General features: G+C 53.2%; 1 protein-coding gene across 1 annotated transcript in view; it reads left to right on the top strand.

The window, feature by feature from the left end:
- Positions 1 to 23193, top strand: part of RPH3AL (rabphilin 3A like (without C2 domains)) — a 134408-nt gene that overhangs the window by 58464 nt on the left and 52751 nt on the right. The window contains 1 exon segment of the mRNA XM_078437573.2: positions 21118 to 21204. Coding sequence (XP_078293699.1) covers positions 21118 to 21204 — 87 coding nt within the window.

Below are 23193 nucleotides of genomic sequence, written 5' to 3'. Positions count from 1 at the left end.
ATAAATGAAATTTTAAAAAGTAAATAAATACAAATGGTTACAATTAGTAGGTGAATTTATTAGCAAGGCTATTGCATACAAGTTTAATATACATGTAAAAAAATCAGTATTTCCATACATCTGAGGCAAAAATGAGAGAAAATACAAAGTCCAATTTATGACAATAGACGCTGAGATGCAAGAGGGAAAAGAATGGTCTTTTGAATGAATGATGCAAAGCTATTTGGATATGCATATGGAAAAAAATGTATCTTGACTTTTACCTCATAGTAGGCACAAAAGTCAATTCTAGATTGAATATAGATTTAAATGTAAAAGGTAAAATTACAAATACTTGGGAGGAGGGGCGCCCGGGTGGCTCAGTCACTTCAGTGTCGGACTTCGGCTTAGGTCATGATCTTACGGTTTGTGAGTTCGAGCCCCACGTCGGGCTCTGTGCTGAGAGCGATCCTGCTTTGGCTCCCCTGTCCCGCTCTCTCTCTGCCCCTCCCCTGCTTTCTCTCTCTCTCTCAAAAATAAAATAAAAATATTAAAAATAAACGCTTTGGAGGAAAGATAGGCAAAAAAGGATACAGGGGAAGTCGCTTAAAGTCAAAGAGGGGGTGCCTGTGTTAGCATGGAAGATGCCTGTGGGGACCCTGCGTACACCCGGATGGCCCTGTCTGGGGGCCGCCCTCCCACCTGGACTCTGCCCGGTGCCAGCAGTGTGGCTGGCTGGCTGCCCCGACCACCACTGGGGGAAACACCTTTTTGAGCCACTTCCCCAGGACCTTCAGGGGCCGCCTGAATGCTCTCAGGATGTTCCCAGGGCAAAAGCTAAATCCTGGGGCTGAGCCGGGCCCACCTCGGCCAAGGGCCCGTGCAAGCAAGAGAAGAGCGGCCCTCTCGGGGACCCTCCCCTCTTTTGGAGCCAGCTCAGCGCCCTAGGCCTGTCCTTGCGAATGAAAATGGACTTGCAAGAAGCGCTGCCTCTCTGCAGAACTCTGTCCCTCATTCATCCTGCCGTGTGTGTTGGGTTGGCGGTACCTGTGATGAACGAGGCAGGAGGCAGCCCGCCCCTTGTGAGCCCTGCTGGTAACACTGAGCATCAGTACTTGCCTCACTTTCCCGTGCCGGACACGGTTCTGAGGGCTTTTCACGCATTAGCTTATTCAGTCCTCCTAACAACCCTGTGGGGCAGCACTGTTATCGTCACCCTTTTACAGGTGGGGAAACTGAGGCACTGAGCGGTTAAACCCTGCCCAGGGTCACTCAGCTAGTTAGATGCGGAGACAGGGTTTGAAACCAAGCAGGCTGGTTCTGAGCATCCTGGCTGTGAACTGCGGTCCTACATCCCCTCCGTGGAGTGTATGACCTGGACAGGTGAGATGGATGGGAACGACTAAATACAATAATTTCAGAAAGCTGCAGGCAGAAACGGGGAGCGCGGAGGGAGGGAGTAAGAAAGAGCGACTTTGTTTTGGATGCACAGTGTGGGCCTCTATGAGATGACATTTGCACTGGGACCATGACGAGAAATTGAAGTTGGATCTAAAGAAAGTGTCCCAGGCCAAGAGGGTGCGGGGACGAGGTGCTGTGGGAGGAAGTGCAGGGCACAAGTGAGAAACGGAAGGAAAAAGGCCAGGGATCTGGGGAGGCAGAGGGCCTCACAAATGACCCTTCAAATCTCTAGTCTGGCCCTCGTTGGGCCCACATAGTGGGGGGCTGCCCCCACTCCCGTCCTTGAATTAACTTGAGTCCCTCAAAATAGGGGGCAATTAAAAACCATGTTTTTTAATTTGTGGTAGAATGTACGTAACATAAAATTGATGATTTTAACAGGTTTTTAAAAAATGTTTATTTAGAAAGAGAGAGAGAGAGCACATGTGCCAGTGGGGGAGGGGCAGAGAGAGGCGGGGAGAGAGAGAATCCCAGGCAGGCTCCTTGCTGTCAGCTCACAGAGCCCAATGTGGAGCTCGAACTCACAAACCATGAGATCATGACCTGAGATGAAATCAAGAGTTGGATGCTTACCCAGCTGAGCTACCCAAGCACCCTAATTTTAATCGTTTTTTAAAAATGTTTATTTATTTTGAGAGAGAGTGCATGAGCAGGGAAGGGGCAGAGAGAGAGAGAGGGAGGGAGGAAGGGAGGGAGGGAGAGAATTCCAAACAGGCTCCACGGGCAACACAGAGCTTGACCTGAGGCTTAATCAGATGACCACGAGATCAGGACCTGAGCTGATATCAAGAGTCAGGTGTTTAACCAACTGAGCCACCCAGGGGCCCCTAACCCTTTTTAAGTGTATGGTTCAGGGGCGTTAAGTACATTCACATTGTTGTCCTACCATCACCGCCACTATCTCCAGAACTTTCTCATCTTGAAAAACTGGAAGTCTGTACATTAATCACTAACTCCTATGCACCCCCCCCCACCCCCCTGGCATCCACCAACCTCCTTTCTGTCTCTATGAGTTTGGCTACTCTAGGTACCTCGTATAAGCGGAATCGTACAGTGCGTGTCTTTTTCTGACTGGCTTCTTTCGCTGAGCATACTGTCTTCAAAGTCCATGCATGTGGTAGCATGTGTAAGAATTTCCTGCCTTTTTGGGGTGCCTTGGGGGCTCAATTGGTTAAATGTCTGACTGTTGATTTCAGCTCAGGTCATGATCTCATGGTTTGTGTGATGGAGCCCCATGTTGGACTCCATGCTGATCATGGAACCTGTTTAAGATTCTCTCTCTCTCTCTCTCTCTCTCTCTCTCTCTCTCTCTCTCTCTCTCTTTCTCTCTCTCTCTCTCCCTCTCTGACCCTCCCCCACTTGCATTCATGTACATGCACATGCTCTCTCCCTCCCCCCCCCCAAAAAAAAGAATTTCCTGCCATTTTAAGATCAAATAATATTCTGCCGTGTGTACGTAACCCATTTTGTTGATCCGTTAGGTCGACGGACACATGGGTTGCTTCCGCATTGTGGCTGTTGTTAATAGTGCTGCTATGAATATGGGTGTGCGACTCTCTCTTCGAGGCTTTGCTTTCAGTTCTTTCCAGAAGTGGAATTGCTGGATCACGTGATAGTTCTATGTTCGATTTCCTGAGGAGCTGGCAAACCGTTCTCCATGGTGGCTGCACCATTTTCGCAAATCCCACCAGAGGTGCGTGAGGTTTAGGAGGGGGCGGTTTTTCGCAGAGCCTGCCTCCCGTGTGGACTCCCAGTGAAGGTCGTCCACGTCCACGTGTCCCCGTCCCCGACTCCCTTTCCAAACCCAGCCCCCAGCGGCTCTGTCCCGCGGTGCGGCCACAAAAGCAGCAACCGTTTCATTCCATCCGAGCTGCCTCCAGACTGGCCTCCCCGTGTCCTCTCTCCTCCTCGACCCAGTTCAGATGTGGAAGACGTGCGTTTGTGTGCCTCATTACAAAGATGGATTTTTTCGTTCAACTACTCGTGTTTCCTAAATTCCCGGGGAAAGTCACTTCATTCGTCTGCCCCGCGGGCCTGCTCTGGCTGCCGATGCGTCACCCAGGCTGCTTGGCAGGAATCGACTTGGCTGCTGTTGCCAAGATCGGAGGATTGGACCAGACACCACGCAGCATCTTGGAACATCCGCCTTGCTCCGCAATCTAAGGAACAGAATATCTCCATTAAGGCACATTTCTCTCTGGCCGTCCTGGAGGCTGTGCCACGACTTTTCTTCCCCGAGCCTAGCTCCTTCCTTGCCGTTTTGTGCAGTTCAGAGCCCATCCTGTTGACCCTGTCGTGCCACTGACCTTCAGGGTCGTCAGGACAAAGGCAGCAGAAGAGCTGCCGAGCGAGAGAGTGAGCGAGGGCGGCCCCTGGGAACCACGCAGCCTCCTGACGTCAAAGCCCAGAGCATCCCAGAGAGACACCGGGGTTATGGCCATTGGGTGCCTTCCTGCAGCCCTCCGGAGACTCTCCCACTTAGTCCACCTTCCTGCCGAGCCCCGCTCACCACCGGCGACAGATAGTGCAGCACCCAGAGAAGCGTGTAGGCAGAGGTGTGGGGTGATCAGGAGCACAGGGCCCCGGGAGAGGCTGCCGAGTGCAGCGGGTTCTCAGCCAGGCCTAGACCTGGGAGGGTGGGCACTGAGGAGCCGGGGAGCTGTGCAGGGGCAGGGTGAGAGGAAGAGCTGGGGCTGGTGGCTGTAGCTGGTGGGGGGCGGTGGGTCAGGGTGGGGGGCGGTGGAGGAAGGAGGAAGAGGGGGGAGGGAAAGAACGGGGCCAGGCTGCTGAGGATCTTGTAGGCAGCAAAGCCATCAAAGGGTGCACAGCAGGGGATGACACCCAGGCAGGTCTTTGGGGATGACATCCAGGGGCAGATTTGGAGGAGGGAAGATGTAGTGGGTTGGAGAGCCTGCTGGATGCTGCATTACTCAAGTAGCAATAGCAAGGGCCTGAATTCAGAGAGGGACAACCAGGATGGAGACTCGAAAGACAGTTAATGAATTACAAATAACAAAAGCCGCCAGTGATTGAGAGCTCGCTTAATTACCAGCCACCCTGGGAGGTCATGATCCCCACCCTGCAGGTGAGGAAACAAGTGTGTGGAGGTTAGTCCCTTGCCTGGCCACATGAGGGTCAGTGGCAGGGTCTGATGGCCTTGCCCCGTGTGCTGTGCCTGTGCTCAGGGCCTGCCGTGCAGGGTGTGGCTGGGGCGGCAGCAGGCATGGGGACGGGCCGGGGGGCTTGTTGATGCAGAGGGGACTGAGGTCACTTGGGGAAGCCATGGGGACCTCGTGGTCTGTGGGCAGGATCCCGGGCCGTGGATCTGAAGAGGGTCCCTGGAGGGAGATGGGCAGTCCAGAGGTGGATGTCGGGGGTGGGAAGTGGGGGGCAACCGAATTGGTATGGGAGAAAGTGAAGGCCTGGGTTGAGGAGAAGACGTGCACGGCGGGAGGGTAGGGGGGGGCGGCTGTATTCTCCCCCTGAACCTGCCTAAATGACCTTCTGGAGACATTTCTGCAACTTCTTGTTCCTACGTGGGTGTCATGCTTGTGAAATGTCAGGGCCTGTCTATACAGCAAGTGAACCAGGGTCACTGGGCACCTGCTACATACAGTCAGGTCACCCAGGTGTGAGCGGAGTTACACTGAGAAGGATTGATCCATATAAATGGCAGGGAAGCTGCCCGGTAGGGTGTTGGGGGCCTAGAAGGTTGGAGAGAGCTGGGCCTCCAGGAGGGGTGGTTCTCCCCTGCCCAGCCCCTTAAGCTGTGAGGGAGGCACCACCCCATCCTCCTGACTGGCCCTTGTGGGGCCGCCTTCGAAGGGCCACAAGAGCTCAGGGCTTTTCATCTGAGTGCTCCATCTGAGAGCTGAAATTTGGTGCCTCAACTCAGGCTTTACCCTGAGCCCTGACTGCCAGTACCGGCACCTCTGGCTTTACCCCGACTGTGTTTCCAGAATTCACGACTCCTGTCCTGTCCCGGGCTGTGCACCTTGGAGCCCTACTCCAAACATCCTGGGGCCCCTGCCTTTGCCCTGTTCCTCTCCTGCACCAGGGCCCCGAGCGCTGGGTGGCACTTGATGACCTATTTTTTTGTATAATCTTTGAGCTAAAATGGTTTTCACATTTGCAAATGGTTGGGAAACAATCAGAAGAAGAATATCTCGTGACGTGTGAAAATCATGCGAAATTTCAGTTTCGGTGTCCGTGAAGTCTGTTGGACAAGCCACGCCCACTCATTTACATATGGCTACTTTGGCTTGACCTTGGCACGGTTGAGTGGTTGTGACAGAGAGCGTAAAATCTTTGCTTTCTCACCTTTTACCGAAAATGTATGCCAACCCTTGTCCTAACCCGTTAGCCCCGACCCAGGGCACCAGGCCACTGGCGTGAGAAGGGGTGTGATTTCCTTCCCCTCCCTGTTACGTGTTGGTGGGGGCCAGAGTTGTTGCTGGGGCTCCAGAGCCCTAAAGAATATTCAGTAAGATGGTATCCCCTGACTTGCATTGGTCCTACTTTCATGGCATAGAGGTTAAGGGCCCTGACTTTGGGCTGCCTGGCTTGGGCAAGTTTCCTCTCTGCCTCCGTTTCCTCCCCTGGAAATTGAGAATAACAAGGGCCCCTGCCTCACGAGGTGGTGAGAGGGTTGGAATGAGTGAAGTATATGGTTAGCTCTTAGAAGCAATGCCTGGCTGGGGCGCCTGGGTGGCTCAGTCGGTTGAGCGGCCGACTTCGGCTCAGGTCATGATCTCACGGTCCGTGGGTTCGAGCCCCGCGTCGGGCTCTGTGCTGACAGCTCAGAGCCTGGAGCCTGCTTCCAATTCTGTGTCTCCCTCTCTCTGACCCTCCCCTGTTCATGCTCTGTCTCTCTCTGTCTCAAAAATAAATAAATGTTAAAAAAAAAAAAATTAAAAAAAAAAAAAAAAAAAAGAAGCAATGCCTGGCCGTGTTCTAAAACTCAGACGGTATAGAGCCTGCAAAATTCACCTCTGCCCAGCCCATCCTTAAGCAGCTGGGTGTTTGTGTTCTGGACCCTTCTGTGTCCACATGCATGCAAGCACACACAGGTGTACGTAGGCACATAACTTTATTTTTTTAATGCTTCTTTGTTTTTGAGGGAGAGAGAGAGCACACGAGCGTGAGCAGGGGAGGGGCAGAGAGAGAGGGGGACAGAGGATCCGAAGCAGGCTCCAGGCTCTGCGCTGACAGCAGCGAGCCCAATGTGGGGGGTTCAAACTCACGATCTGTGAGCTCATGACCTGACTTGAAGTCGGACACTTAACCGACCGAGCCACCCAGGCACCCCTACATACGTAACTTTAAATGGGACCGTAATAGGCTCTTTACTCTGTAATTTTCCCTTTTTTTTTTCCACTTAATAACATCAAAGATTATCCCCCCCCACCCCCTCCACCCGCTTCAGGTCTATACCTGGCAATCTAATTCCATCTTTAGGAGCTGTATGATTTAAGGGAATTTTTCACACTTCCCTGTGGCCCCTCTGGGGCTGCTCACACACCCACTGGGGATCATGACCGGGGCAGGACGCTGGGCCCACCCCTCACTCCGGACATCTCTCCCCCAGCTCCCCGTTAGTTCTGGCCTCTTCTGTCCATCCCACCTCTCCCAGGGCCACGTGCCGCTTGCTTTGCGGCTTTGCCGGTTAGCTCCTTTGGCTTTCCTCTGCTCAGGCTCCCCCCCTCCCCTGTGCCTGAAATCCAGTCAAGGCCTTAGGTCAGGTTCTTTCCCAGAAGGGAATCAGAGGATGGACACGGCTCGTGGGCTGGGGTGGGGCCGTGGGGCCTAAATCTGTAGGTGAAGTACATTTGGCGCTACCCGCCTACTGTTCGCTCACCTGCAGCGAGTGGACCCCGCATCGGAGACCCAGCCACAGCCACAGCTCTGTTCTGATCCCTGCTGGGATCCCGGGTAAAATTCCCTTCCCCCTCTGGGCCTCTGTCCTCCCTTGTGAAAGGAAACCGTTGGATGAAAGGGTCTCTCGGGCCCTTCCAGCAGTTTCCTCCTGTGAAGCCCAGGCTTAGTCAGCCCTTGTCGTGTTGCCACCCCAGAACCTGGTCCCCAGGGGCTGCGCTGGCCTCACAGATCAGGGAGCGGCAGCCGAGAGCTAAACCTCATTTCTCAAGCCTCCCGAATGCAGTTCGGCTTGTTGCTTTAAAGCCGTCATCAGTTTCTTTCCCGGTCTGCTTTGGCTCGGACTATGACTGCATCCGTGTCCTCTTAGCAGGGGGAAGCCAGTGTGGGGGTTGGCATGTGCTTCTGAGAGCCCCTCTGCCTCTGATGTTTCTCTGACGCCATATGCCCCTCACGGCAAGCCCCCCACCCCCGCCAGAAGTAGGTACGCAAAAGACAGTGATTATACCCATTTTCCAGATAGAGAAATAGGCCAAGAGAGAGCTGCTCTCACTGCTTGGTTCAGAACTTTGCCCACATATCCTGTGGGAAGTAGAGAGAGCTAAAGACATGTAGGAGACCCCCAAAGGAAGGTGCTGCCTGGTGCCAGCTTGCCAATGGGGTACCAAGGGTATTGACTAAGTGTGTAGCCCTTAGAGTGGGCCATCCATAGTAGGGTGTAGCACCCATCCCCAGACCCGCCCCCCCCCCCCCCGAAGCATACCCATCGCAGAGTGAGCCTGAGGCCTCAACCTGCTTTGTCACACCTCTGAGGTATCTGGGTGGCAGGACGTATGTAGGGGGTCTGCCGGGGGTATGGACCAGAGTCACTGTGAGGTCAGCTCCTCATCGAGTGGGTGAAAGCTTCTGCAGGTTTGGGTTGGGGTGTTGGGGACCCCCTGGCCAGGCCTCTTCCCCAAGGACACACGTCCAGCAACCCCGTGGGCCCCTTGCCATCCGAGCTCAGTGGCTCTTTGGCCCGGGTCTGGTCAGCCTAGCTTTGAGAGAACGCTGGCAGCAGGAAGCCGTGTTGGCAAATCTGTTCGGCGGCTGTTACCAGGAACAGTAATTTTGTGCAGCCTCTTGTCCTCTGTTGTGGTAAGTAACAGATAATGACATTTCCAGGCAGTGGTGTGGCCCTCACCTCTCCGGCTGCACCCTGCAAGCTGCCACACTTAAGACGGCCTGTGATTCTTCATCGCTCTCAAATGGCCTCTGTTTTCCTCCTGCGACATTTCCCTCACGGCTATTTGGTATTCACTGACCTTAACTCGAGGTGGATTTAGCCAGTCCTCTGTTCCCCCACGGGGGGAGCCCAGGGCGCCTCTCGTGCTGATGGGAGCAGCTGAGGAGAGAGTGGGGAGCTGACTCTCCTCCTGTGGTTCCCATTAGGCTGGGCTTCTGAACCAAGAATCGGGCCTTTGTCACAGGGGGGCTGGGAGGCTCTGTGACTTCCCTTCCAAACCCTTCCCTCACCCTGTCATCCCACCCTCTGTGGGAGGGATGGTCTCCCAGGTTACAGATGGGCAAACTGAGCCTAGGAGGCCTTCCAGAGACCCCTTCCTTCAAGGTGCAGGAACCACATCTGCCTTGCTGAGTTTCCAGGTGCAGACAGGAGTGTGGATGGGGCCTGCCAGGGAGAGAGGCCTGAGCGCCTGGCACTACGGAGCCTCCCCACCCAGCTCCTGACGGCCTGCCCTAGCATCTCATTTGCTTTCCAGATCATGCTCTGCTTCTCTGCTCGTTCGTCTTGCTCAAGTGTGATCGGTGTGCTCCTTCCTCCCTGTGCCTTCCGTGGCTCCCTACTGCCTGCGGAATGAAGTCTCACCGCCCCCACATGATGTCCAGGGCTCTCAGTCCATTCCCTGGGCACAAGCTGCTGCCTTTAGCAGCATAAATGAAATACCCAGGGATTGGGCCTGACTCCACCTGGCCCAGACCGGTGACCACTCTCCTTGGCGCTCTGTTCCTGTGCATCGCCAGGGCCCCTCCTTGATCATTAGTGCTGCTGTTCCTTGAAGCCCTAGGATGTTTGTCTAGTCTGCTGTATTTTTCAAGGAAAAAAAAAAAATCAGTCCCAATAACAGGTATTTTTTGGCTTCAAAGATATTTGCTGTGTCCCAGGCACTGGAGGGAGAGGGTATTTTCACACAAACTGACCTTTAAGATAATCCCGTAAAGTCAGAGAAGGCAGTGCAGACCCAGGGACAGGTGGGCTCCTGAGGGACTGAAATGTGCCATGCTGAGTTAGTGGGGGCAGGGCTGGGGGATGGGTGGGGTCTCCCGACTTTAACCAGGAGGCAGTTGGTGCTGACTTGGCTTCTGGCGGACCCCCACCAGCCTTCCCCAGCCTCCCCCAGCCTTCCCTGCTTCCTACCCTGGTCTCTTTGGCTGAGCAACGAGTTTGTGGGACGGCTGGCGGTTGCATCCAGCTTCGGGCCCCATGGCAGTGCTCCGGGTCATCTTGTGCCTTCCCCAGGTACTGGCCTCAGTGGCAGCCTTTTCCCCTACCCTGCTCTCCCTTTCCACCAGCTCCATCACTGAGAATCCAGGTGTTCAAGTCCCCTTCAGATTGAACAAACATTTATTGAGCACGTAGGGCACAGTCCGGGTTCTGGAGCTCCCACAGGGAACGAGGCAGGCAAAGCCTCAGCCCTCCTGAAGCACCTTCCAGGGTTGGTGAAATCGGCAGTAGACAGCACACAGATCAATATGGAAAGTTCGCTGGTCTGTGAGACCTCTCCACTCCCCTTGAGTTCCTAAGCTCCAGCCCTCCCTCTTCTGTAGGTTGCCTGGCCTTCCTCCCCGGCCTTGGTCCTGTGTATCAAGTACCTCTGGGCAGCTCTTCCAAGGGAGTCCGCTCACACTTCAAAGATCAGCGTGTCCAAAGCCAGTTACCTCCCCCCCCCCGCCCCTCACCAGGCCCCGTTAACGTCACCACTGCCCACCAGCAGCCTCAGAATGACCCTGGAGCCCTTCCTTGCCTCACCTCCCTTATCCAGCTAGGAGCCGGAATTCCACAGTCATCCGGGAATGGTCTGGAAAAAGAACCTTTGCTGAGACTTCAGAGGACAGATGGACCAGGAAGGTGACTGAACCATTCGGTAGAGGTACTTTTTCTGAAACCCAGATCTGATCTGTCCCCTCTTTGAAAGCAGTGGCATCCCAGCCTTGGGGCACACTGTGCTTGTCATTCAGGCCCTCCCTCCTTTCCTGGCCAACTTCATTCATGCCAGCTACCTGCTAAAGTTGGGCATCTGAATGGGAACGAGGTCCTTTTTCTCCAAGGACTCATGGTCGGAGGAGGGGGGCACAATCACGGGAGAGACAATTTCAGTACGATGCAGTCATCAGTCTAGAAATGTCAGCTCATTGTGCACAGGAGGGAGTAACTAGTGCTCCCCTCGGGGGTAAATCCAGGAAGGAGCCTTGAGGGAGGAGACGTTTGCATTGTGCCTGAAGGATACACAGAAGTTCTCTAGGCACAAAGGGAGCCTGGGAAAAAGCATGGAGGCGTGAAAGTATCCAGGGTGTTAGGAGCAGACACTGAGGCATGGGGGTGGGCTTGGAGGAGCTGGAGGGTTAGGTGGGGGCCGAGGAGCGGGGTTGTCAGGTGTATGTGCGGGTGTTTTCCTTTCTTTCCGCCCCTCACCTGGAAGCCTCGCTGTGCGGGCAGCCTGGTCCGGGACCTGGTGGTAGTGGGGCCTTGGGAAGTGCTTGTTGAATGCTCCTGGCCTGTAGCTAACGTTGTTGCCCACCAGATTCTAGGGAAAGGGCTGGTGGAGGCTTAGCAGGAGCCTCTTGCCTCGCCTTCCCACGGAGATTTCAAGCCTTCCGCAAGCGGGGCTGTGACTTCAGCATCTTTGGGGTCAGGCCCACACTGGTCACGTGCCCTGGGACCACAGAGTTTCCGAGCTAGGATCTGTGGGGCAGACCTGGCCAAGGGCTCCTAGCGTGGCCAGTGCTGATCACCGCGGGTACCCTCCTGTAAGGTGTGGCTTTGTGGCAGCCCCCAAGGAGCCAAGCCTATTTGCAGCCATTAGTTCAGGGGCTGCTGAGAGGCGCAGGGCATTTTCAAGGTGCTGGAGGTGAGGACAAAAAGGGAAAAAAAAAGGTCCAGTCTCTTCCTCAGCCACGTTCCTGTAACAGAACCCGAGCCAAATTTCTACCAGGTGGCAGGCATGCCCCCCAGTCAGAAACTTTCTGTGAGAGGCCTGGGCCCAGGGCTTCTGGGCAGCAGAGGTGGATTCTGCAGCCATGGCTGGGCCGAGGGAGACCAGGACTGGCTTTGGGACTTCCAGTTCCTCGTGTTTGTTCCTGGCATGGATGCTGTGTATCTCAGAAAGTGAGCTGCCGTTTGTTTTCAGGCCACCGTTGTTCATAGGACCACTCTGTCCACTTGCTCTTTCCCGGTGACGTCCATTTCCTGGGCCCTGTAAGTAGGGGGTCGCAGAGGGCACGGGCGAGCGGTGGGGCTGGGAGCAGGACCCCAGTCCAGACTGAGACAAGTGTGTGACCCCAGACCAGTTACCTAAGCCGTCCGCCCCGCTCCCGTCGTCGTTAAATGAATAATCCAGGTAAAGCACTCGCCGTGCCCAGCATGCAGTGCGTATTATATAAGCTTTTGCTTTTATTATGACGGACCTGGGTCCGTACCCTGGCTTTGCCACTTCCTTGTAGCATCAACCTGGCCGAGCTACCCAACGTCTCTGGGCTCTCGATTCCTCATCCATGACATTCAGATCATAAAAACACCCTCACAGGACTGTGTTGAACGTAAACGAGACTGAATATGATAACGATAATGCGTGTTGAGCACTGAGCTTGGAGCCAGGCATGGAATAAAGTCCCAATAAATAGTGGCTATTATCGTTATTATGAGTCGTAATTCTAAGTAACCACGCAGCAGGGAACAAGTTGGATGTAAGTTGGCTCCCTCTACCACCTGGGCCTTTCCCTGCCCTGACTCCCTCCTGACAGAGGGGAGCTGGAGGCTGCAGGCCACCGTGTGACATGGCAGTCCTGAGAGACCCTTGGCCAGAGCCCCTTCCCTCCCGGGGATTCAGGTGGAGCACAGTGGACCCGTGGCTCGGAGCCTGGGGGACAAGATACGCTCAGGCACGGCTCAGGCTCCATCAGTTCCGGGAACCCAGGCTGGCAAGCAGGGCACAGAAGCAAGGAGGTCTTCCCCTAGGCTGGAAGGAGCGAATGAGGGCTCAGGGGTTGAAGTTGCAGGACTTGTCAGAGCCAGGCAGCGGGGAGCAGGCTGTGTTCAGAGCTTACGAAAAGCTTGATGGTAGAACTCCATCGACCATACGTGTCCTCCTTTTCCCTTGGGAGGTTGGCTCAGTGCCGAGCAAGCTCTGAGGTGCACACCAGGCCCTGGGGATTTTCGGAGGGTTGTGTTCAAGGACCCTGACAAAACTGCTCTCAGAGGAGTGGAGGTCTTACGCACGCTGCTTCCCACGTTTGTCTGGAAAAGAGATACAAATTGGGCACTCCATCTGGGGCCTGAGAGGTGATGCTGAGGATAAGCAGGACCAGGAAGAGTCAGCGGGGATGAGGGGCAGGTGGGGCAGCATCTGGGCCCTCGCAGCCAGCCTGGCAGCTTTATCTTGCCCGAAGTAGCCCATTCCCCCATCAGACGCGCTCTGTGGGGCACGGGCACAGAGATGATCCCGAGCCACATCCGAGCATGATGTCTTATCATGTGCTTGTGAGTGTTAATAATCCATAGCTTTCTCTGGTGTTTTCTTCAACCCCCGCTCTCCACTCAGCGCTCCATGCTGTCTGGCTGGAGTGAGGTGTTTTGGAAGCTAGTCCTGAAATTTGCGGTGCTTCCTTTTAGCTGGGGGCCGGGGGTCAGTGGCTCATCTGGTGGGGTGGGCCTGCCCAAAGCCGGCCGTGCAGCCTTCCGGAAGCCTGTGTGAAGAGCAGAGACCCGGCCCCGCGTGGTCACGAGCCTGCTACCCACAGCCGGGCTGGAGACTGCTGGTGTTTCCCTGGCCCGGCATTAGGGTGGAAAGCACAGAGAAAGCTGCCTTCCTTCTGAAATTTTTCTCCAGTCGCTTCCTGGCTTCTGTGTCAGACAGAGCAGCAGATGGCTGGCATTCTTAAGGCTGCACATCTTTGGGCCCAGTGACTCGGGATTTGCAGGCAGTCAGGGCTAAGGTCAGTGTGCCCTCAGCCCCACTGGCTCCCAGGCCGTGTCCTGGTGAGCAGGAAGGAGGTGGCGCCCGGCAATGGCCTCTCCTACTTGAGGTTTGACCTAGTCTGTAACTCTGGAGGAGGGACCAGCTCTGCCATCACTGGGGGTTGGGGGTGAGGTAGGGGATAAGTGTCTGTCTGGCCAGCCACTTAGGGCTCATATAGCATGGGGTTCACATCCCAGCTCCCTGCGATCAAGTTACTTAACCTCGAGCCTCAGATCTCTCGTGTATGGAACAGGGACAATAACGTCCACCTCCTAGGCTATTACGCAAATTAATAAGATTCCACGTAAGACATCTAGCTTGGTGTCTGGTGTGGCATGAGTGCTCAGTAAAGCGTGTAAGTATTTATAATATGTACATCAGTATCTAAGCTATTTAAAGTCATCTGGCAGCAGGACCTGGGTTCCAGATACTGAATCCATGGCAACAAGGCCGTTTCTAGCCCCTGTACTCCTGGCCCATGGGGGCTGCTGATGCACCTCCAAACCTGGCCGATGATGTCTCTGGGGTTTAGCCCGGCTGAGCCTATGATCAGTCACTCAGTGACTGAGTGACACCATCTGGGAGAGGCTGGGGGACAAGGCTGACCGTCTCCAGTTGAGCCGTAGTCAACCAAAAAGCCCTGTCTCCTGCCTATTTGTACATGTGCTTTTGGCTTCTTGAATCCATCCTGACCCACAAAATAGAGATCTGGTCAAAAAACGAACTTGGGGCTAGTGATTTCCCTAAGCATTTAGCACAGGCTTCCTTTAAATAGGAGCTCTGCTTATCCATTTAAAATAGATTTTGACTTAGCACAATTTGATTTACATTTTGGGCGCTATCGTTCCATATATTTTTCTGTGCATATATTGGCTTCTAAACACACGTAGGCACTTATACATATTTATATGGTAGAGCATCACACTATGCATGCTGTTTATAACATGCTTTTTAAATTTAACTTCTTGTGAATGTTGTTCCATTTCAGTACAAATAACAGCTTCGCTGTGATTGTCTTCACTTCTTCTGGTTTGCATTGTCAGCATTTCTATCGCTATAGCTTTCTGCAGAACACAAGCAGATCGCTCCTTGTTGCAGACTGGGGCTCTAGCCCCGGGAGCACGTTGTGTGGTGAGGGGCACACTTGCGGGCTTTCTTCTTTACGTTGCTTCGTGCAGGTGCTACAGTCATTCGTGCGGAACCATTCCTGCCCCTGCTCCCCGGGGTTAGCTCTGCCGCTCCGTGAGCATCACGGCAGTGTGGGTCCTGATGGGGGCAGCTTCACCTCCAAACCACCTTCAGGTGATGATTGGAACTGTCCAGAAGGTCCTTTTCCAGATGAGTTTTACCAGTTCGTAAACTCCTCAGTTCAGGGGGACACTCACTGAGTCATTGAGGACAAAGGGTCCTGCCGTGTTCATCCTCTTCCTCCCTAGAACAGAGCCTTATACCCAGTATCGAACGTTCGTTGAATTGAAGCACCAAATATTTTAAAGTGAACTGTCTTCGATATTCATTTCCGCAGCACAGTGTGCATTCTCTGGCTCCTTGCATGGAACATTTGGGTCCCTTTCCGTCTTTTTTTTCCTTGACTGAGCATCACAAAAGTGGCTTTCTGATCATACCACAAAAGTGGCTTTCTGATCATACCACAAAGCCCTCAGGACCCGTCTTGGGGAGTGTGGCTGTTTCCTGCTTGGCGGACGCCCCCAGACCTCTGTTCCTGGGAAGGGTTGGAGAGCGTGCCCAACAGTGTCGTTCCCGCCCTGCACTGGCACTGTGTCCCTCCCGTCTTCTAACTGGCAGCAGCTTGGGGACCCCCGAGAAGCACGGATTCTGCCTGAAAGGGGTCGGGGGTTCACAGTGAGGATGAGAAGGCCTGACCTGGGAGTAAAGTGCTTGAGCTCTGGCGCACGTGGCCTCACAGACTTTCTTGTACTTCCTGTTTCTTGACTGCGGTGTGGGAAGGTAAAGGTTTGGATTGCAGTGTGGGGGCTCCAGGGAGTAGAAGGGGTAACCAAAGTGGCCTGGATTGTGAGGATGTCAAAGAGGGCCCCTGATCAGACCTTGGAATGGGTCTGCAAACACAGGTGGCCGGCAGGATGGACCCTTGGGAAAGCAGGCGGAAACGGTCACGTGGAGGGCAGGGTACACATCCCTTCCCCCCATCCTTAACAAAGGACCCTCTGCGTCATTTTCTCTGTGGCCAGGGAGGCCTGGATTCGTGCCCCATACCCTGAGAGTGAGGCCCACCCGTCCAGCAGTCCTACCCCAGGCACTCTACCCCATGTATGGGCTCTCCCATTGCCCTGCTGGTTAGCATCACTTGGTGTGGATGGGAGCACACCCTGGCTTGTGCTGCTGTTTCCTGTCTGTGTGTGTCTTGTGTCCCCAGCAGATTGGCACATTCTAGAAAGGACTATGTTTTTTCTTCCCAATTATAATACTAAAAGTTATACCTATGTATTTGTTCATTCATTCATTCATTCCACAAATATTCATTGTGCCAGTCACTGAAAACAGGAAGGTGAACAGACGTAGACATGGCCTCTGCACTTAGGGATCTGACAGCTTAGTAGAGGAAGTGACAGTCACCACATAACTGAGGGTAAAAATCTTGACTCTGACAGTGGAAGAAACAGAGGCAAGAGCCTGTTATGGAAGCTCCAATGAGGTGAGAAGGCAGGGAAGGCTTCCTTGAAGAAGTGGTACTTTTGCTGAGGTCTGAAGAATGCATAGGTTAACAATGAGAGAGTGTGGCCAAGTGCATCCCAGACAGAGGGGGCAGCATATGCAAAGGTCCTGTGGCAGAAGAAGCAAGTGAGGACCAGGGATTAAAGGCAGGTCCTTTGGGTCTCAGAGCATGGAGAGTGAGGTAGTAAAGCCGGGGAGAGTGAACTGAGGCAGACAAGGAGAGTCCAGCCTCAACAGGCACCGCATACCACGTGAAGGCAGGCGGTCTTCATCCAGAGAACAACAGGAAGTCTTCGGAGGCTTTTAAGCTGGCAGGGACAGGAGAAATGACATGATTAGATTTGCATCTTGAAAAGATCACTCCTGCTGCTGTGCCAGGAACCAACTGGAGGCTGGCCAAAGTGGGGGTGAGGAGATCTGCTGGGAGGCCACGGTGCAGTCCGGGCAGTGAAGACAGCCACGGTGTGGATCATGGTGGGGTCGGGGGGGTGGCGGGCGGTGGAGGCGAGGCAACGGCGTCCAGTGAGATGTAGCGTTCTTGGAGGTGGATTGTTTGGTGGGAATGAGGGAGAGTGAGGATCGAGGATGATTTGCATTTGGGCTTGTGTGACTGATGGGTGCTGGCACCCTTCACTGAGGCAGGTGTACAGGAAAGAACTGCGGTGTTGCTGCTCTTGACCACGTGGTGTTCTAAGCACTTTCATGAATCATCTCCCTCCATCTCCCAACTGTGGCAGGAATCCGCCCGGTACCACCATTTTACGGGCGAAGAAACGAGGCTCAGAGAAACTTAGAAACAAGTCCAAGGTTGCGTCTTAATGGCAGGCTGTGCCTTCTTGCCCCCACAGCCTGTGGACTGTGCCCTGAGCCACCCCGTCTGGGCTGGACTACATATTTGCAAAAGGCAGGCATGGAGGGAAAGGAGAGAGAGCAGGTGCGGCTGAAGGCCTGGAGCTTTGTTGCTTCTGCTCTGAGGCAGGCCCAGGAGCTAGGCGTGTTTTGTTTAATGCTCTGAGGTCCAAGCTGCAGGAAGCAAGGGACAGCCGAGCCCAGGAAGCTGGTGGTCGCACCCCCGGGGTAATTCCACTCAGTGGAAGCCCATCTCCAGGCCCCGAGACTGTCCCTGACATAAGGGTGCCCTATGCCTTTTGCATTGGGTTGATGTCATGGCTGGCTCACCCTCTCTGTCACTGGCTTTTTCAAACACCACCTGCCTAATTTCCCTTATTGGAACCCCAGAACAAAGACCAAGCCCATAAGGAGAAAAGGTGCGTTATTTTCTTACTGATCCGAGATTTAATGGAGCAGCAATTATGTATGATTTGAACTGAAGCACGTTATCCTTTTGCTGGCCCGGATTCCCCAGCCAGAGACACTGCAGGCGCAGGAAGGTGACCGAGAGATGGCAAGAACGGACTGTGGGCTCCACCAGTGATGGCCTGTGGTAGCCTGAAAACAGGCTTGTGTGTCCTGTCGTGCCACTCCTGATCGCCGCCCCCGCCCTCCCGACACACACACACAGCATTCCACAGGACAAGAAGCAAAGGGGACATTTGGGACGTGCAACCCATCCCTCTTCCTGCCCTCCAGACTGGTAATTGATGAACAGCCTTTGGCCCAGCCTCTGGAGGGCAACGGGCCCATGCTGCTCCTGTCCCCAGGCTGGGTGCTTCTGTGTCCCGAGGTCCGCGGGTAGAAGACAACACAGCTGTTATGCCTATTCCCCGATGGCACGGATGTTCATTCAAGCGGACGATAGGTCTCAAGGGCATGTGCGTGCCCATCCTTCAAGGCTCACTTCAAGTCCAAGTGTTTGCTCCTAGAACCAGTGTCATGCAGCTGGTAAGCAGTGTGGCTGCACCCTAATCCCAGCAAAGCCTCGTCCCAGGGTCACCCTTGTTGCCTTCTTTGTCTATTTGAGAGGTATCAGCCACACTCCCAGGGATATGAACCAGCTCCCTGGAGAGCAGGATACCAGCTTGGCACGCAGGCAAGGGAGGGCGTTATCCAGCTCTCCTGAGGTCTGGGAGAAGGGATGCTCACAGATCCTGATAGTCCCTAGCTGGCTGTGGGGCCTTGAGCAGTCTTGAACGCCTCTGAGCCTCAGTTTCCTTATCCTTATAATGGAGATCATAACACCCGCCTCCTTCATACTTTGTCACCAGGGTCCCAGTGCCTGGCACATGCAATTGCTCAGGAAATGGTAGCAACTGGTCTTCTATTCTCTCCTTATGCCTAGCACCTTCATCTCGTTGGGAGGGCAGAGGGTGCTTTGAGGTGAGTTGTCATCCAGCACTATAAGCATTAGGAAAATCTCACCTCTCTGAGAGGGCCACACATGTGCCATTTATACAGGATGGTGGGAATTAGCAAGGGAAGCAGCCAGCTGGCTTCAGTGCTTCCTTTCTGTCTCTTTACCCTCAGCAAGAGAGGCCCATGTTGTTGTTTTGAGGCCCACCGTCTGGACTTATGGGGCCCCCTGTCCTAGGGATAGAAGGGTTGAGGGTGAGTACTGGGAGGGGAAGGGGAATCTCCAGACCAGGTCAGGGATGGCAGCTCAGGGCTCCTGGGAGACAGGCTGCTGGCCCCTGGTGACACTAAGCCCCAGCCTGTTACAGATCCCAAACCCAGACCTGGTACAGAAGTAGCTAGACCCCTTACCCCTCCAAGGGATCGTGGGCACCCAGAGGGAGAGCAGCACAGCAGTGAGCACCCCAGATGGCACTCACTGACCCCTTCCCAGCTGGACTGCACCACCAGAGACCCCAAGCTTAGGACCTTCATAAGAGCCAGGGAGGAGCCCCAGTTGTGGCTGGGATGGACTTTCTGCCAGCCCAGACAGACAAGAGCTTGAAGCAGATTACATTTTATAATAAATAAAAATGACGTTTCTCGTCCCTGAGCATTGAATGGTAGCAAATGTATACCCCCCACCAATGTATCACAGCTTTCCCTTTGCTGAGAGCTGGCTCCCTCCTCCCCGCGGTGCTGGGCTCAGCCACCTGACCGGGTGGTGACGACATGCTCTGGGAAGCCAAGTCGGTGACATTTTCCTCTCTGAGGAGAGTGTGTTCCTTGCTCAGTTGGCAGCCTGCGGAAAAGGCCAAGCTACAGATCCAGCCTTCCCTCAGCGGCGGAAGGCAGGAGAGAGCCCCCGGCCCAGCAAGGACCAAGTAGCTTCCTCCTGGCAGAAAGATTGATTAGCCGGTGGGACACTCCTCTGGAGGAGGATCCGCTGTGCTGTCGCTGAATCATACTCTGCCTGGGTTAGCTGGAGACCCGTCTCAGCCCCACGAAGTCCCCCGTGCCTCCCCGTGAATTTCTTCTGGCGTTGCCCGCCCCGGCCTGTTGCTGTGTGTTTCAGAGAAGCCAAATATATGTGTAGAAGTTATACTCTTTTTTTTAAATATAATTTATTGTCAAATTGGTTTCCATACTACAGCCAGTGCTCATCCCAACAAGGGCCCTCCTCCCTGCCCATCACCCACTTTCCCCTGTCCCCCACCCTCCATCTACCCTCAGTTTGTTCTCAGTCCTTAAGAGTCTCTTATGGTTTGCCTTCCTCCCTCTCTGTAACTTTTTTTCCCCCTTCCCCTCCCCCATGGTCAGAGTGACTAAAATGGGCAAACCAGGAGGCTACAGGTGCTGGTGAGGATGTGGAGAAACGGGAACCCTCTTGCACTGCTGGTGGGAATGCAAACTGGTGCAGCCTCTCTGGAAAACAGTGTGGAGGCTCCTCAAAAAATTAAAAATAGACCTACCCTATGACCCAGCAATAGCATTGCTAGAATCTACCCAAGGGACATAGGAGTGCTGATACATAGGGACACTTGTACCCCAATGTTTATAGCAGTGCTTTCAACAATAGCCAAATTATGGGAAGAGCCTAAATGCCTATCAACTGGTGAATGAATAAAGAAGATGTGGTTTATATACACAATGGAATACTACTTGGCAATGAGAAAGAATGAAATCTGGCCATCTGCAGCAATGCGGATGGAACCGGAGGGTATTATGCTAAGTGAAATAAGCCAGGCAGAGAAAGACAGATACCATATGTTTTCATTCATATGTGGCTTTTGAGAAACTTAACAGAAGTTATACTCTTAAGCAACACTATAGAAGGAAAAGCACACAGAAACTAGCTTCTGGCCACTTCCGCGTCTGGGGAAAATTATGTAATAGCTCTAGAGTCAGACCTGAGTCCATTACTTACCTGCTGCATGAACTTGGGCAGATTTTCAAACTGCTCTGAACCCCAGGTTGCTCACCGGTGAAATGGGCCTAATACTTCCATAATGGGGTTCCTGGAGTCATTCCGTGAGCAACATGGCATAAAGCCGTCACTGGTCTTTCTCACCAGACCGTCTTCTCACCTTGTCAGGCACACAGGTGAGTTTTTTGTGAGGTTGTATACAAATGCGTGTTTTCTCTGTTGACTAACATCACTTCCTGCCCACATTACCAGGTATCGACACAATCTGCTGATGAGTTAAGGCCACAACGTACTCTGTTACGTTTGCCTGGATCTTCTGCTGGCATCGGGCGTTTGGGTTGTTTCCAGTTTTTTGCGGTGGAAAATGATGCAGCTGTGAATACCAGCAAGCTTAGTTTTTTTATGTGATCCTAACAGAATGTAATGAGGGGCGGGGTGAATTTATACCATGGCGATCTGTGGCTGGGTACGTCCATTGTGCCCCAGAGCCCGCTATGGGTTTCAGATGATCTGTGCCCTTTGAGTCATGTACCCTGACGGTCTGAAGCAAACACCATCCCCTTGGAAGGTGCCAAAGCGTTCCTTGGTTCGTTTTCACAGCCCCTCAGCTGAGGAGGAAGTGGCTGAAGTATTTACATTCTTGTGTCCTCTCTCTTGTAGAAAGTGTGCACCAAATGTGGGATCGAGGCCTCCCCCGGCCAGAAGCGGCCTCTGTGGCTGTGTAAGATCTGCAGTGAGCAGAGAGAGGTAGGATGCCCAGGGCAGCAGGTGGGGGTGGGCTGGGGCGGGTCTGAGCACACTTGCATTTGGGGAAATTCATGGTTGGTCGCCGGGAGGGGCTTCCCTAGAGGCCAAGGAGGACCTACCACGGGCGGCCAGGGAGAAGGGTGGAAAGCTCGCCTGTTCCACAGTGCAGTGGTGGCATGCCTTGCCTGGGATCTGTGGTTTCAGTGGGAAGTCCCTCACGGAGTGTAGGTACGCATAGCATTTTTGTGAGGCTTGTATTACAGTGATAGCAATGGCCGTCCTAGGTTGAATGTTTACTGTGCACCTGACACTGCGCTAAGTTCTTTATAGATACAAGTTCGTTTCGTCCTTACACAACCCCATAGGCGGGTGCTCTTATTATCCCCTTTTGCCGATGGGGAAATGGAGACACTAGAGATTAAGTAATTTATGGGCACAGCTGCCAGTTAGTGGGAGAGCTGGAAATCGAACACAGCCATTGTCTGCTGTGATGAGCCACCCCAAAGTCCCTTCCGGTGCTAAGTTTCTATAAGTCTGGTGCTGACCCCATTTTAGGAGAAGAAATCGAGGCTCAGTGAACTTTCTGAGGGGGCTCAAACCATGTCTCCTAACCCCAAACCCAGGACTTTCTTCACGGTACCAGGATCAGGGTCAAGGCAGGAGGACATCGGCAGGCAGCTCCTCTCTGTGGAGGGTCACGGGACGGGGATCGTGGTAACCGAATGAGCCAGGCACAAGGGAGCACACCCCTGGTTTTCCAGATGTGGATTTATTTTTTCACTTATTTCACTTTGCAACTGATACACAGTTTAAAAAAAAATTATTTATTTATTAATTTATATCCAGGTTAGTTAGCATTTAGTGCAACAATGATTTCAGGAGTAGATTCCTTAGTGCCCCTTACCCATTTAGCCCATCTCCCCTCCCACACCCCCTCCAGTAAGCCTCTGTTTGTTTTCCATATTTAAGAGTCTCTTCTATTTCATCCCCCTCCCTGTTTTTATATTATTTTTGTTTCCCTTCCCTTATGTTCATCTGTTTTGTCTCTTAAAGTCCTCATAGGAGTGAAGTCATATGAAATTTGTCTTTCTCTGACTAATTTCACTTAGCATAACACCCTCCAGTTCCATCCACGTAGTTGCAAATGGCAAGATGTTGTTCTTTTTGATTGACTAGTAATACTCTGGTGTGTGTGTGTGTGTGTGTGTGTGTGTGTGTGTGTGTGTGTGTGTGTGTATACCACATCTCCTTTATCCATTCATCCGTCGATGGACATTTGGGCTCTTTCCATACTTTGGCTGTTGTTGATGGTGCTGCTGTAAACATTGGGGGGCACATGCCCCTTTGAAACAGCACACCTGTATCCCTTGGATAAATACCTAAGTAGTGCAGTTGCTGGGTCGTAGGGTAGTTCTAGTTTTAATTTTTTGAGGCACCCTCCATTCTGTTTTCCAGAGTGGCTGCACCAGCTTGCATTCCCACCAGTAGTGCAAAAGAGAGCCTCTCTCTCCACATCCTGGCCAACATCTGTTGTTGTCTGAGTTGTTAATGTGAGCCATTCTGACAGGTGTGAGGTGGTATCTCATTGTGGTTTTGACTTGTACTTCCCTGATGATGAGTGATGTGGAGCATGTTTTCATGTGTCGGTTGGCCATCTGGATGTCTTCTTTGGAGAAGTGTCTATTCATGTCTTTTGCCCATTTCTTCACTGGATTATTTGTTTCTTGGGTGTTGAGTTCGATAATGATACACACTTTCAATCTATGGATCCATAAAACATCTTCAGTTATGGGGAATTTTCAGCCATGCTGTCCTTGAACGTTGCTATCCTGCTAGTCCGTGTCTTCTCTTCTGGAGGTCCTGTGGGACACATTATAGAGCCTCAGTCATCCTCCCGTAGCTCCCAACTGCTCTTTCCTGTTTTTTTTCTTTATCTTTCAGGCATACTTTCTGGGTAGAGTCTTTAGTACTGCCTTCCATTTCACTAAA

This window comes from Panthera onca, chromosome E1 (assembly GCF_046562875.1).
Source record: "Panthera onca isolate mPanOnc1 chromosome E1, mPanOnc1 haplotype 2, whole genome shotgun sequence".
Lineage (NCBI taxonomy): Eukaryota > Metazoa > Chordata > Mammalia > Carnivora > Felidae > Panthera > Panthera onca.
This window is presented reverse-complemented; position numbering and strand designations above follow the sequence as displayed.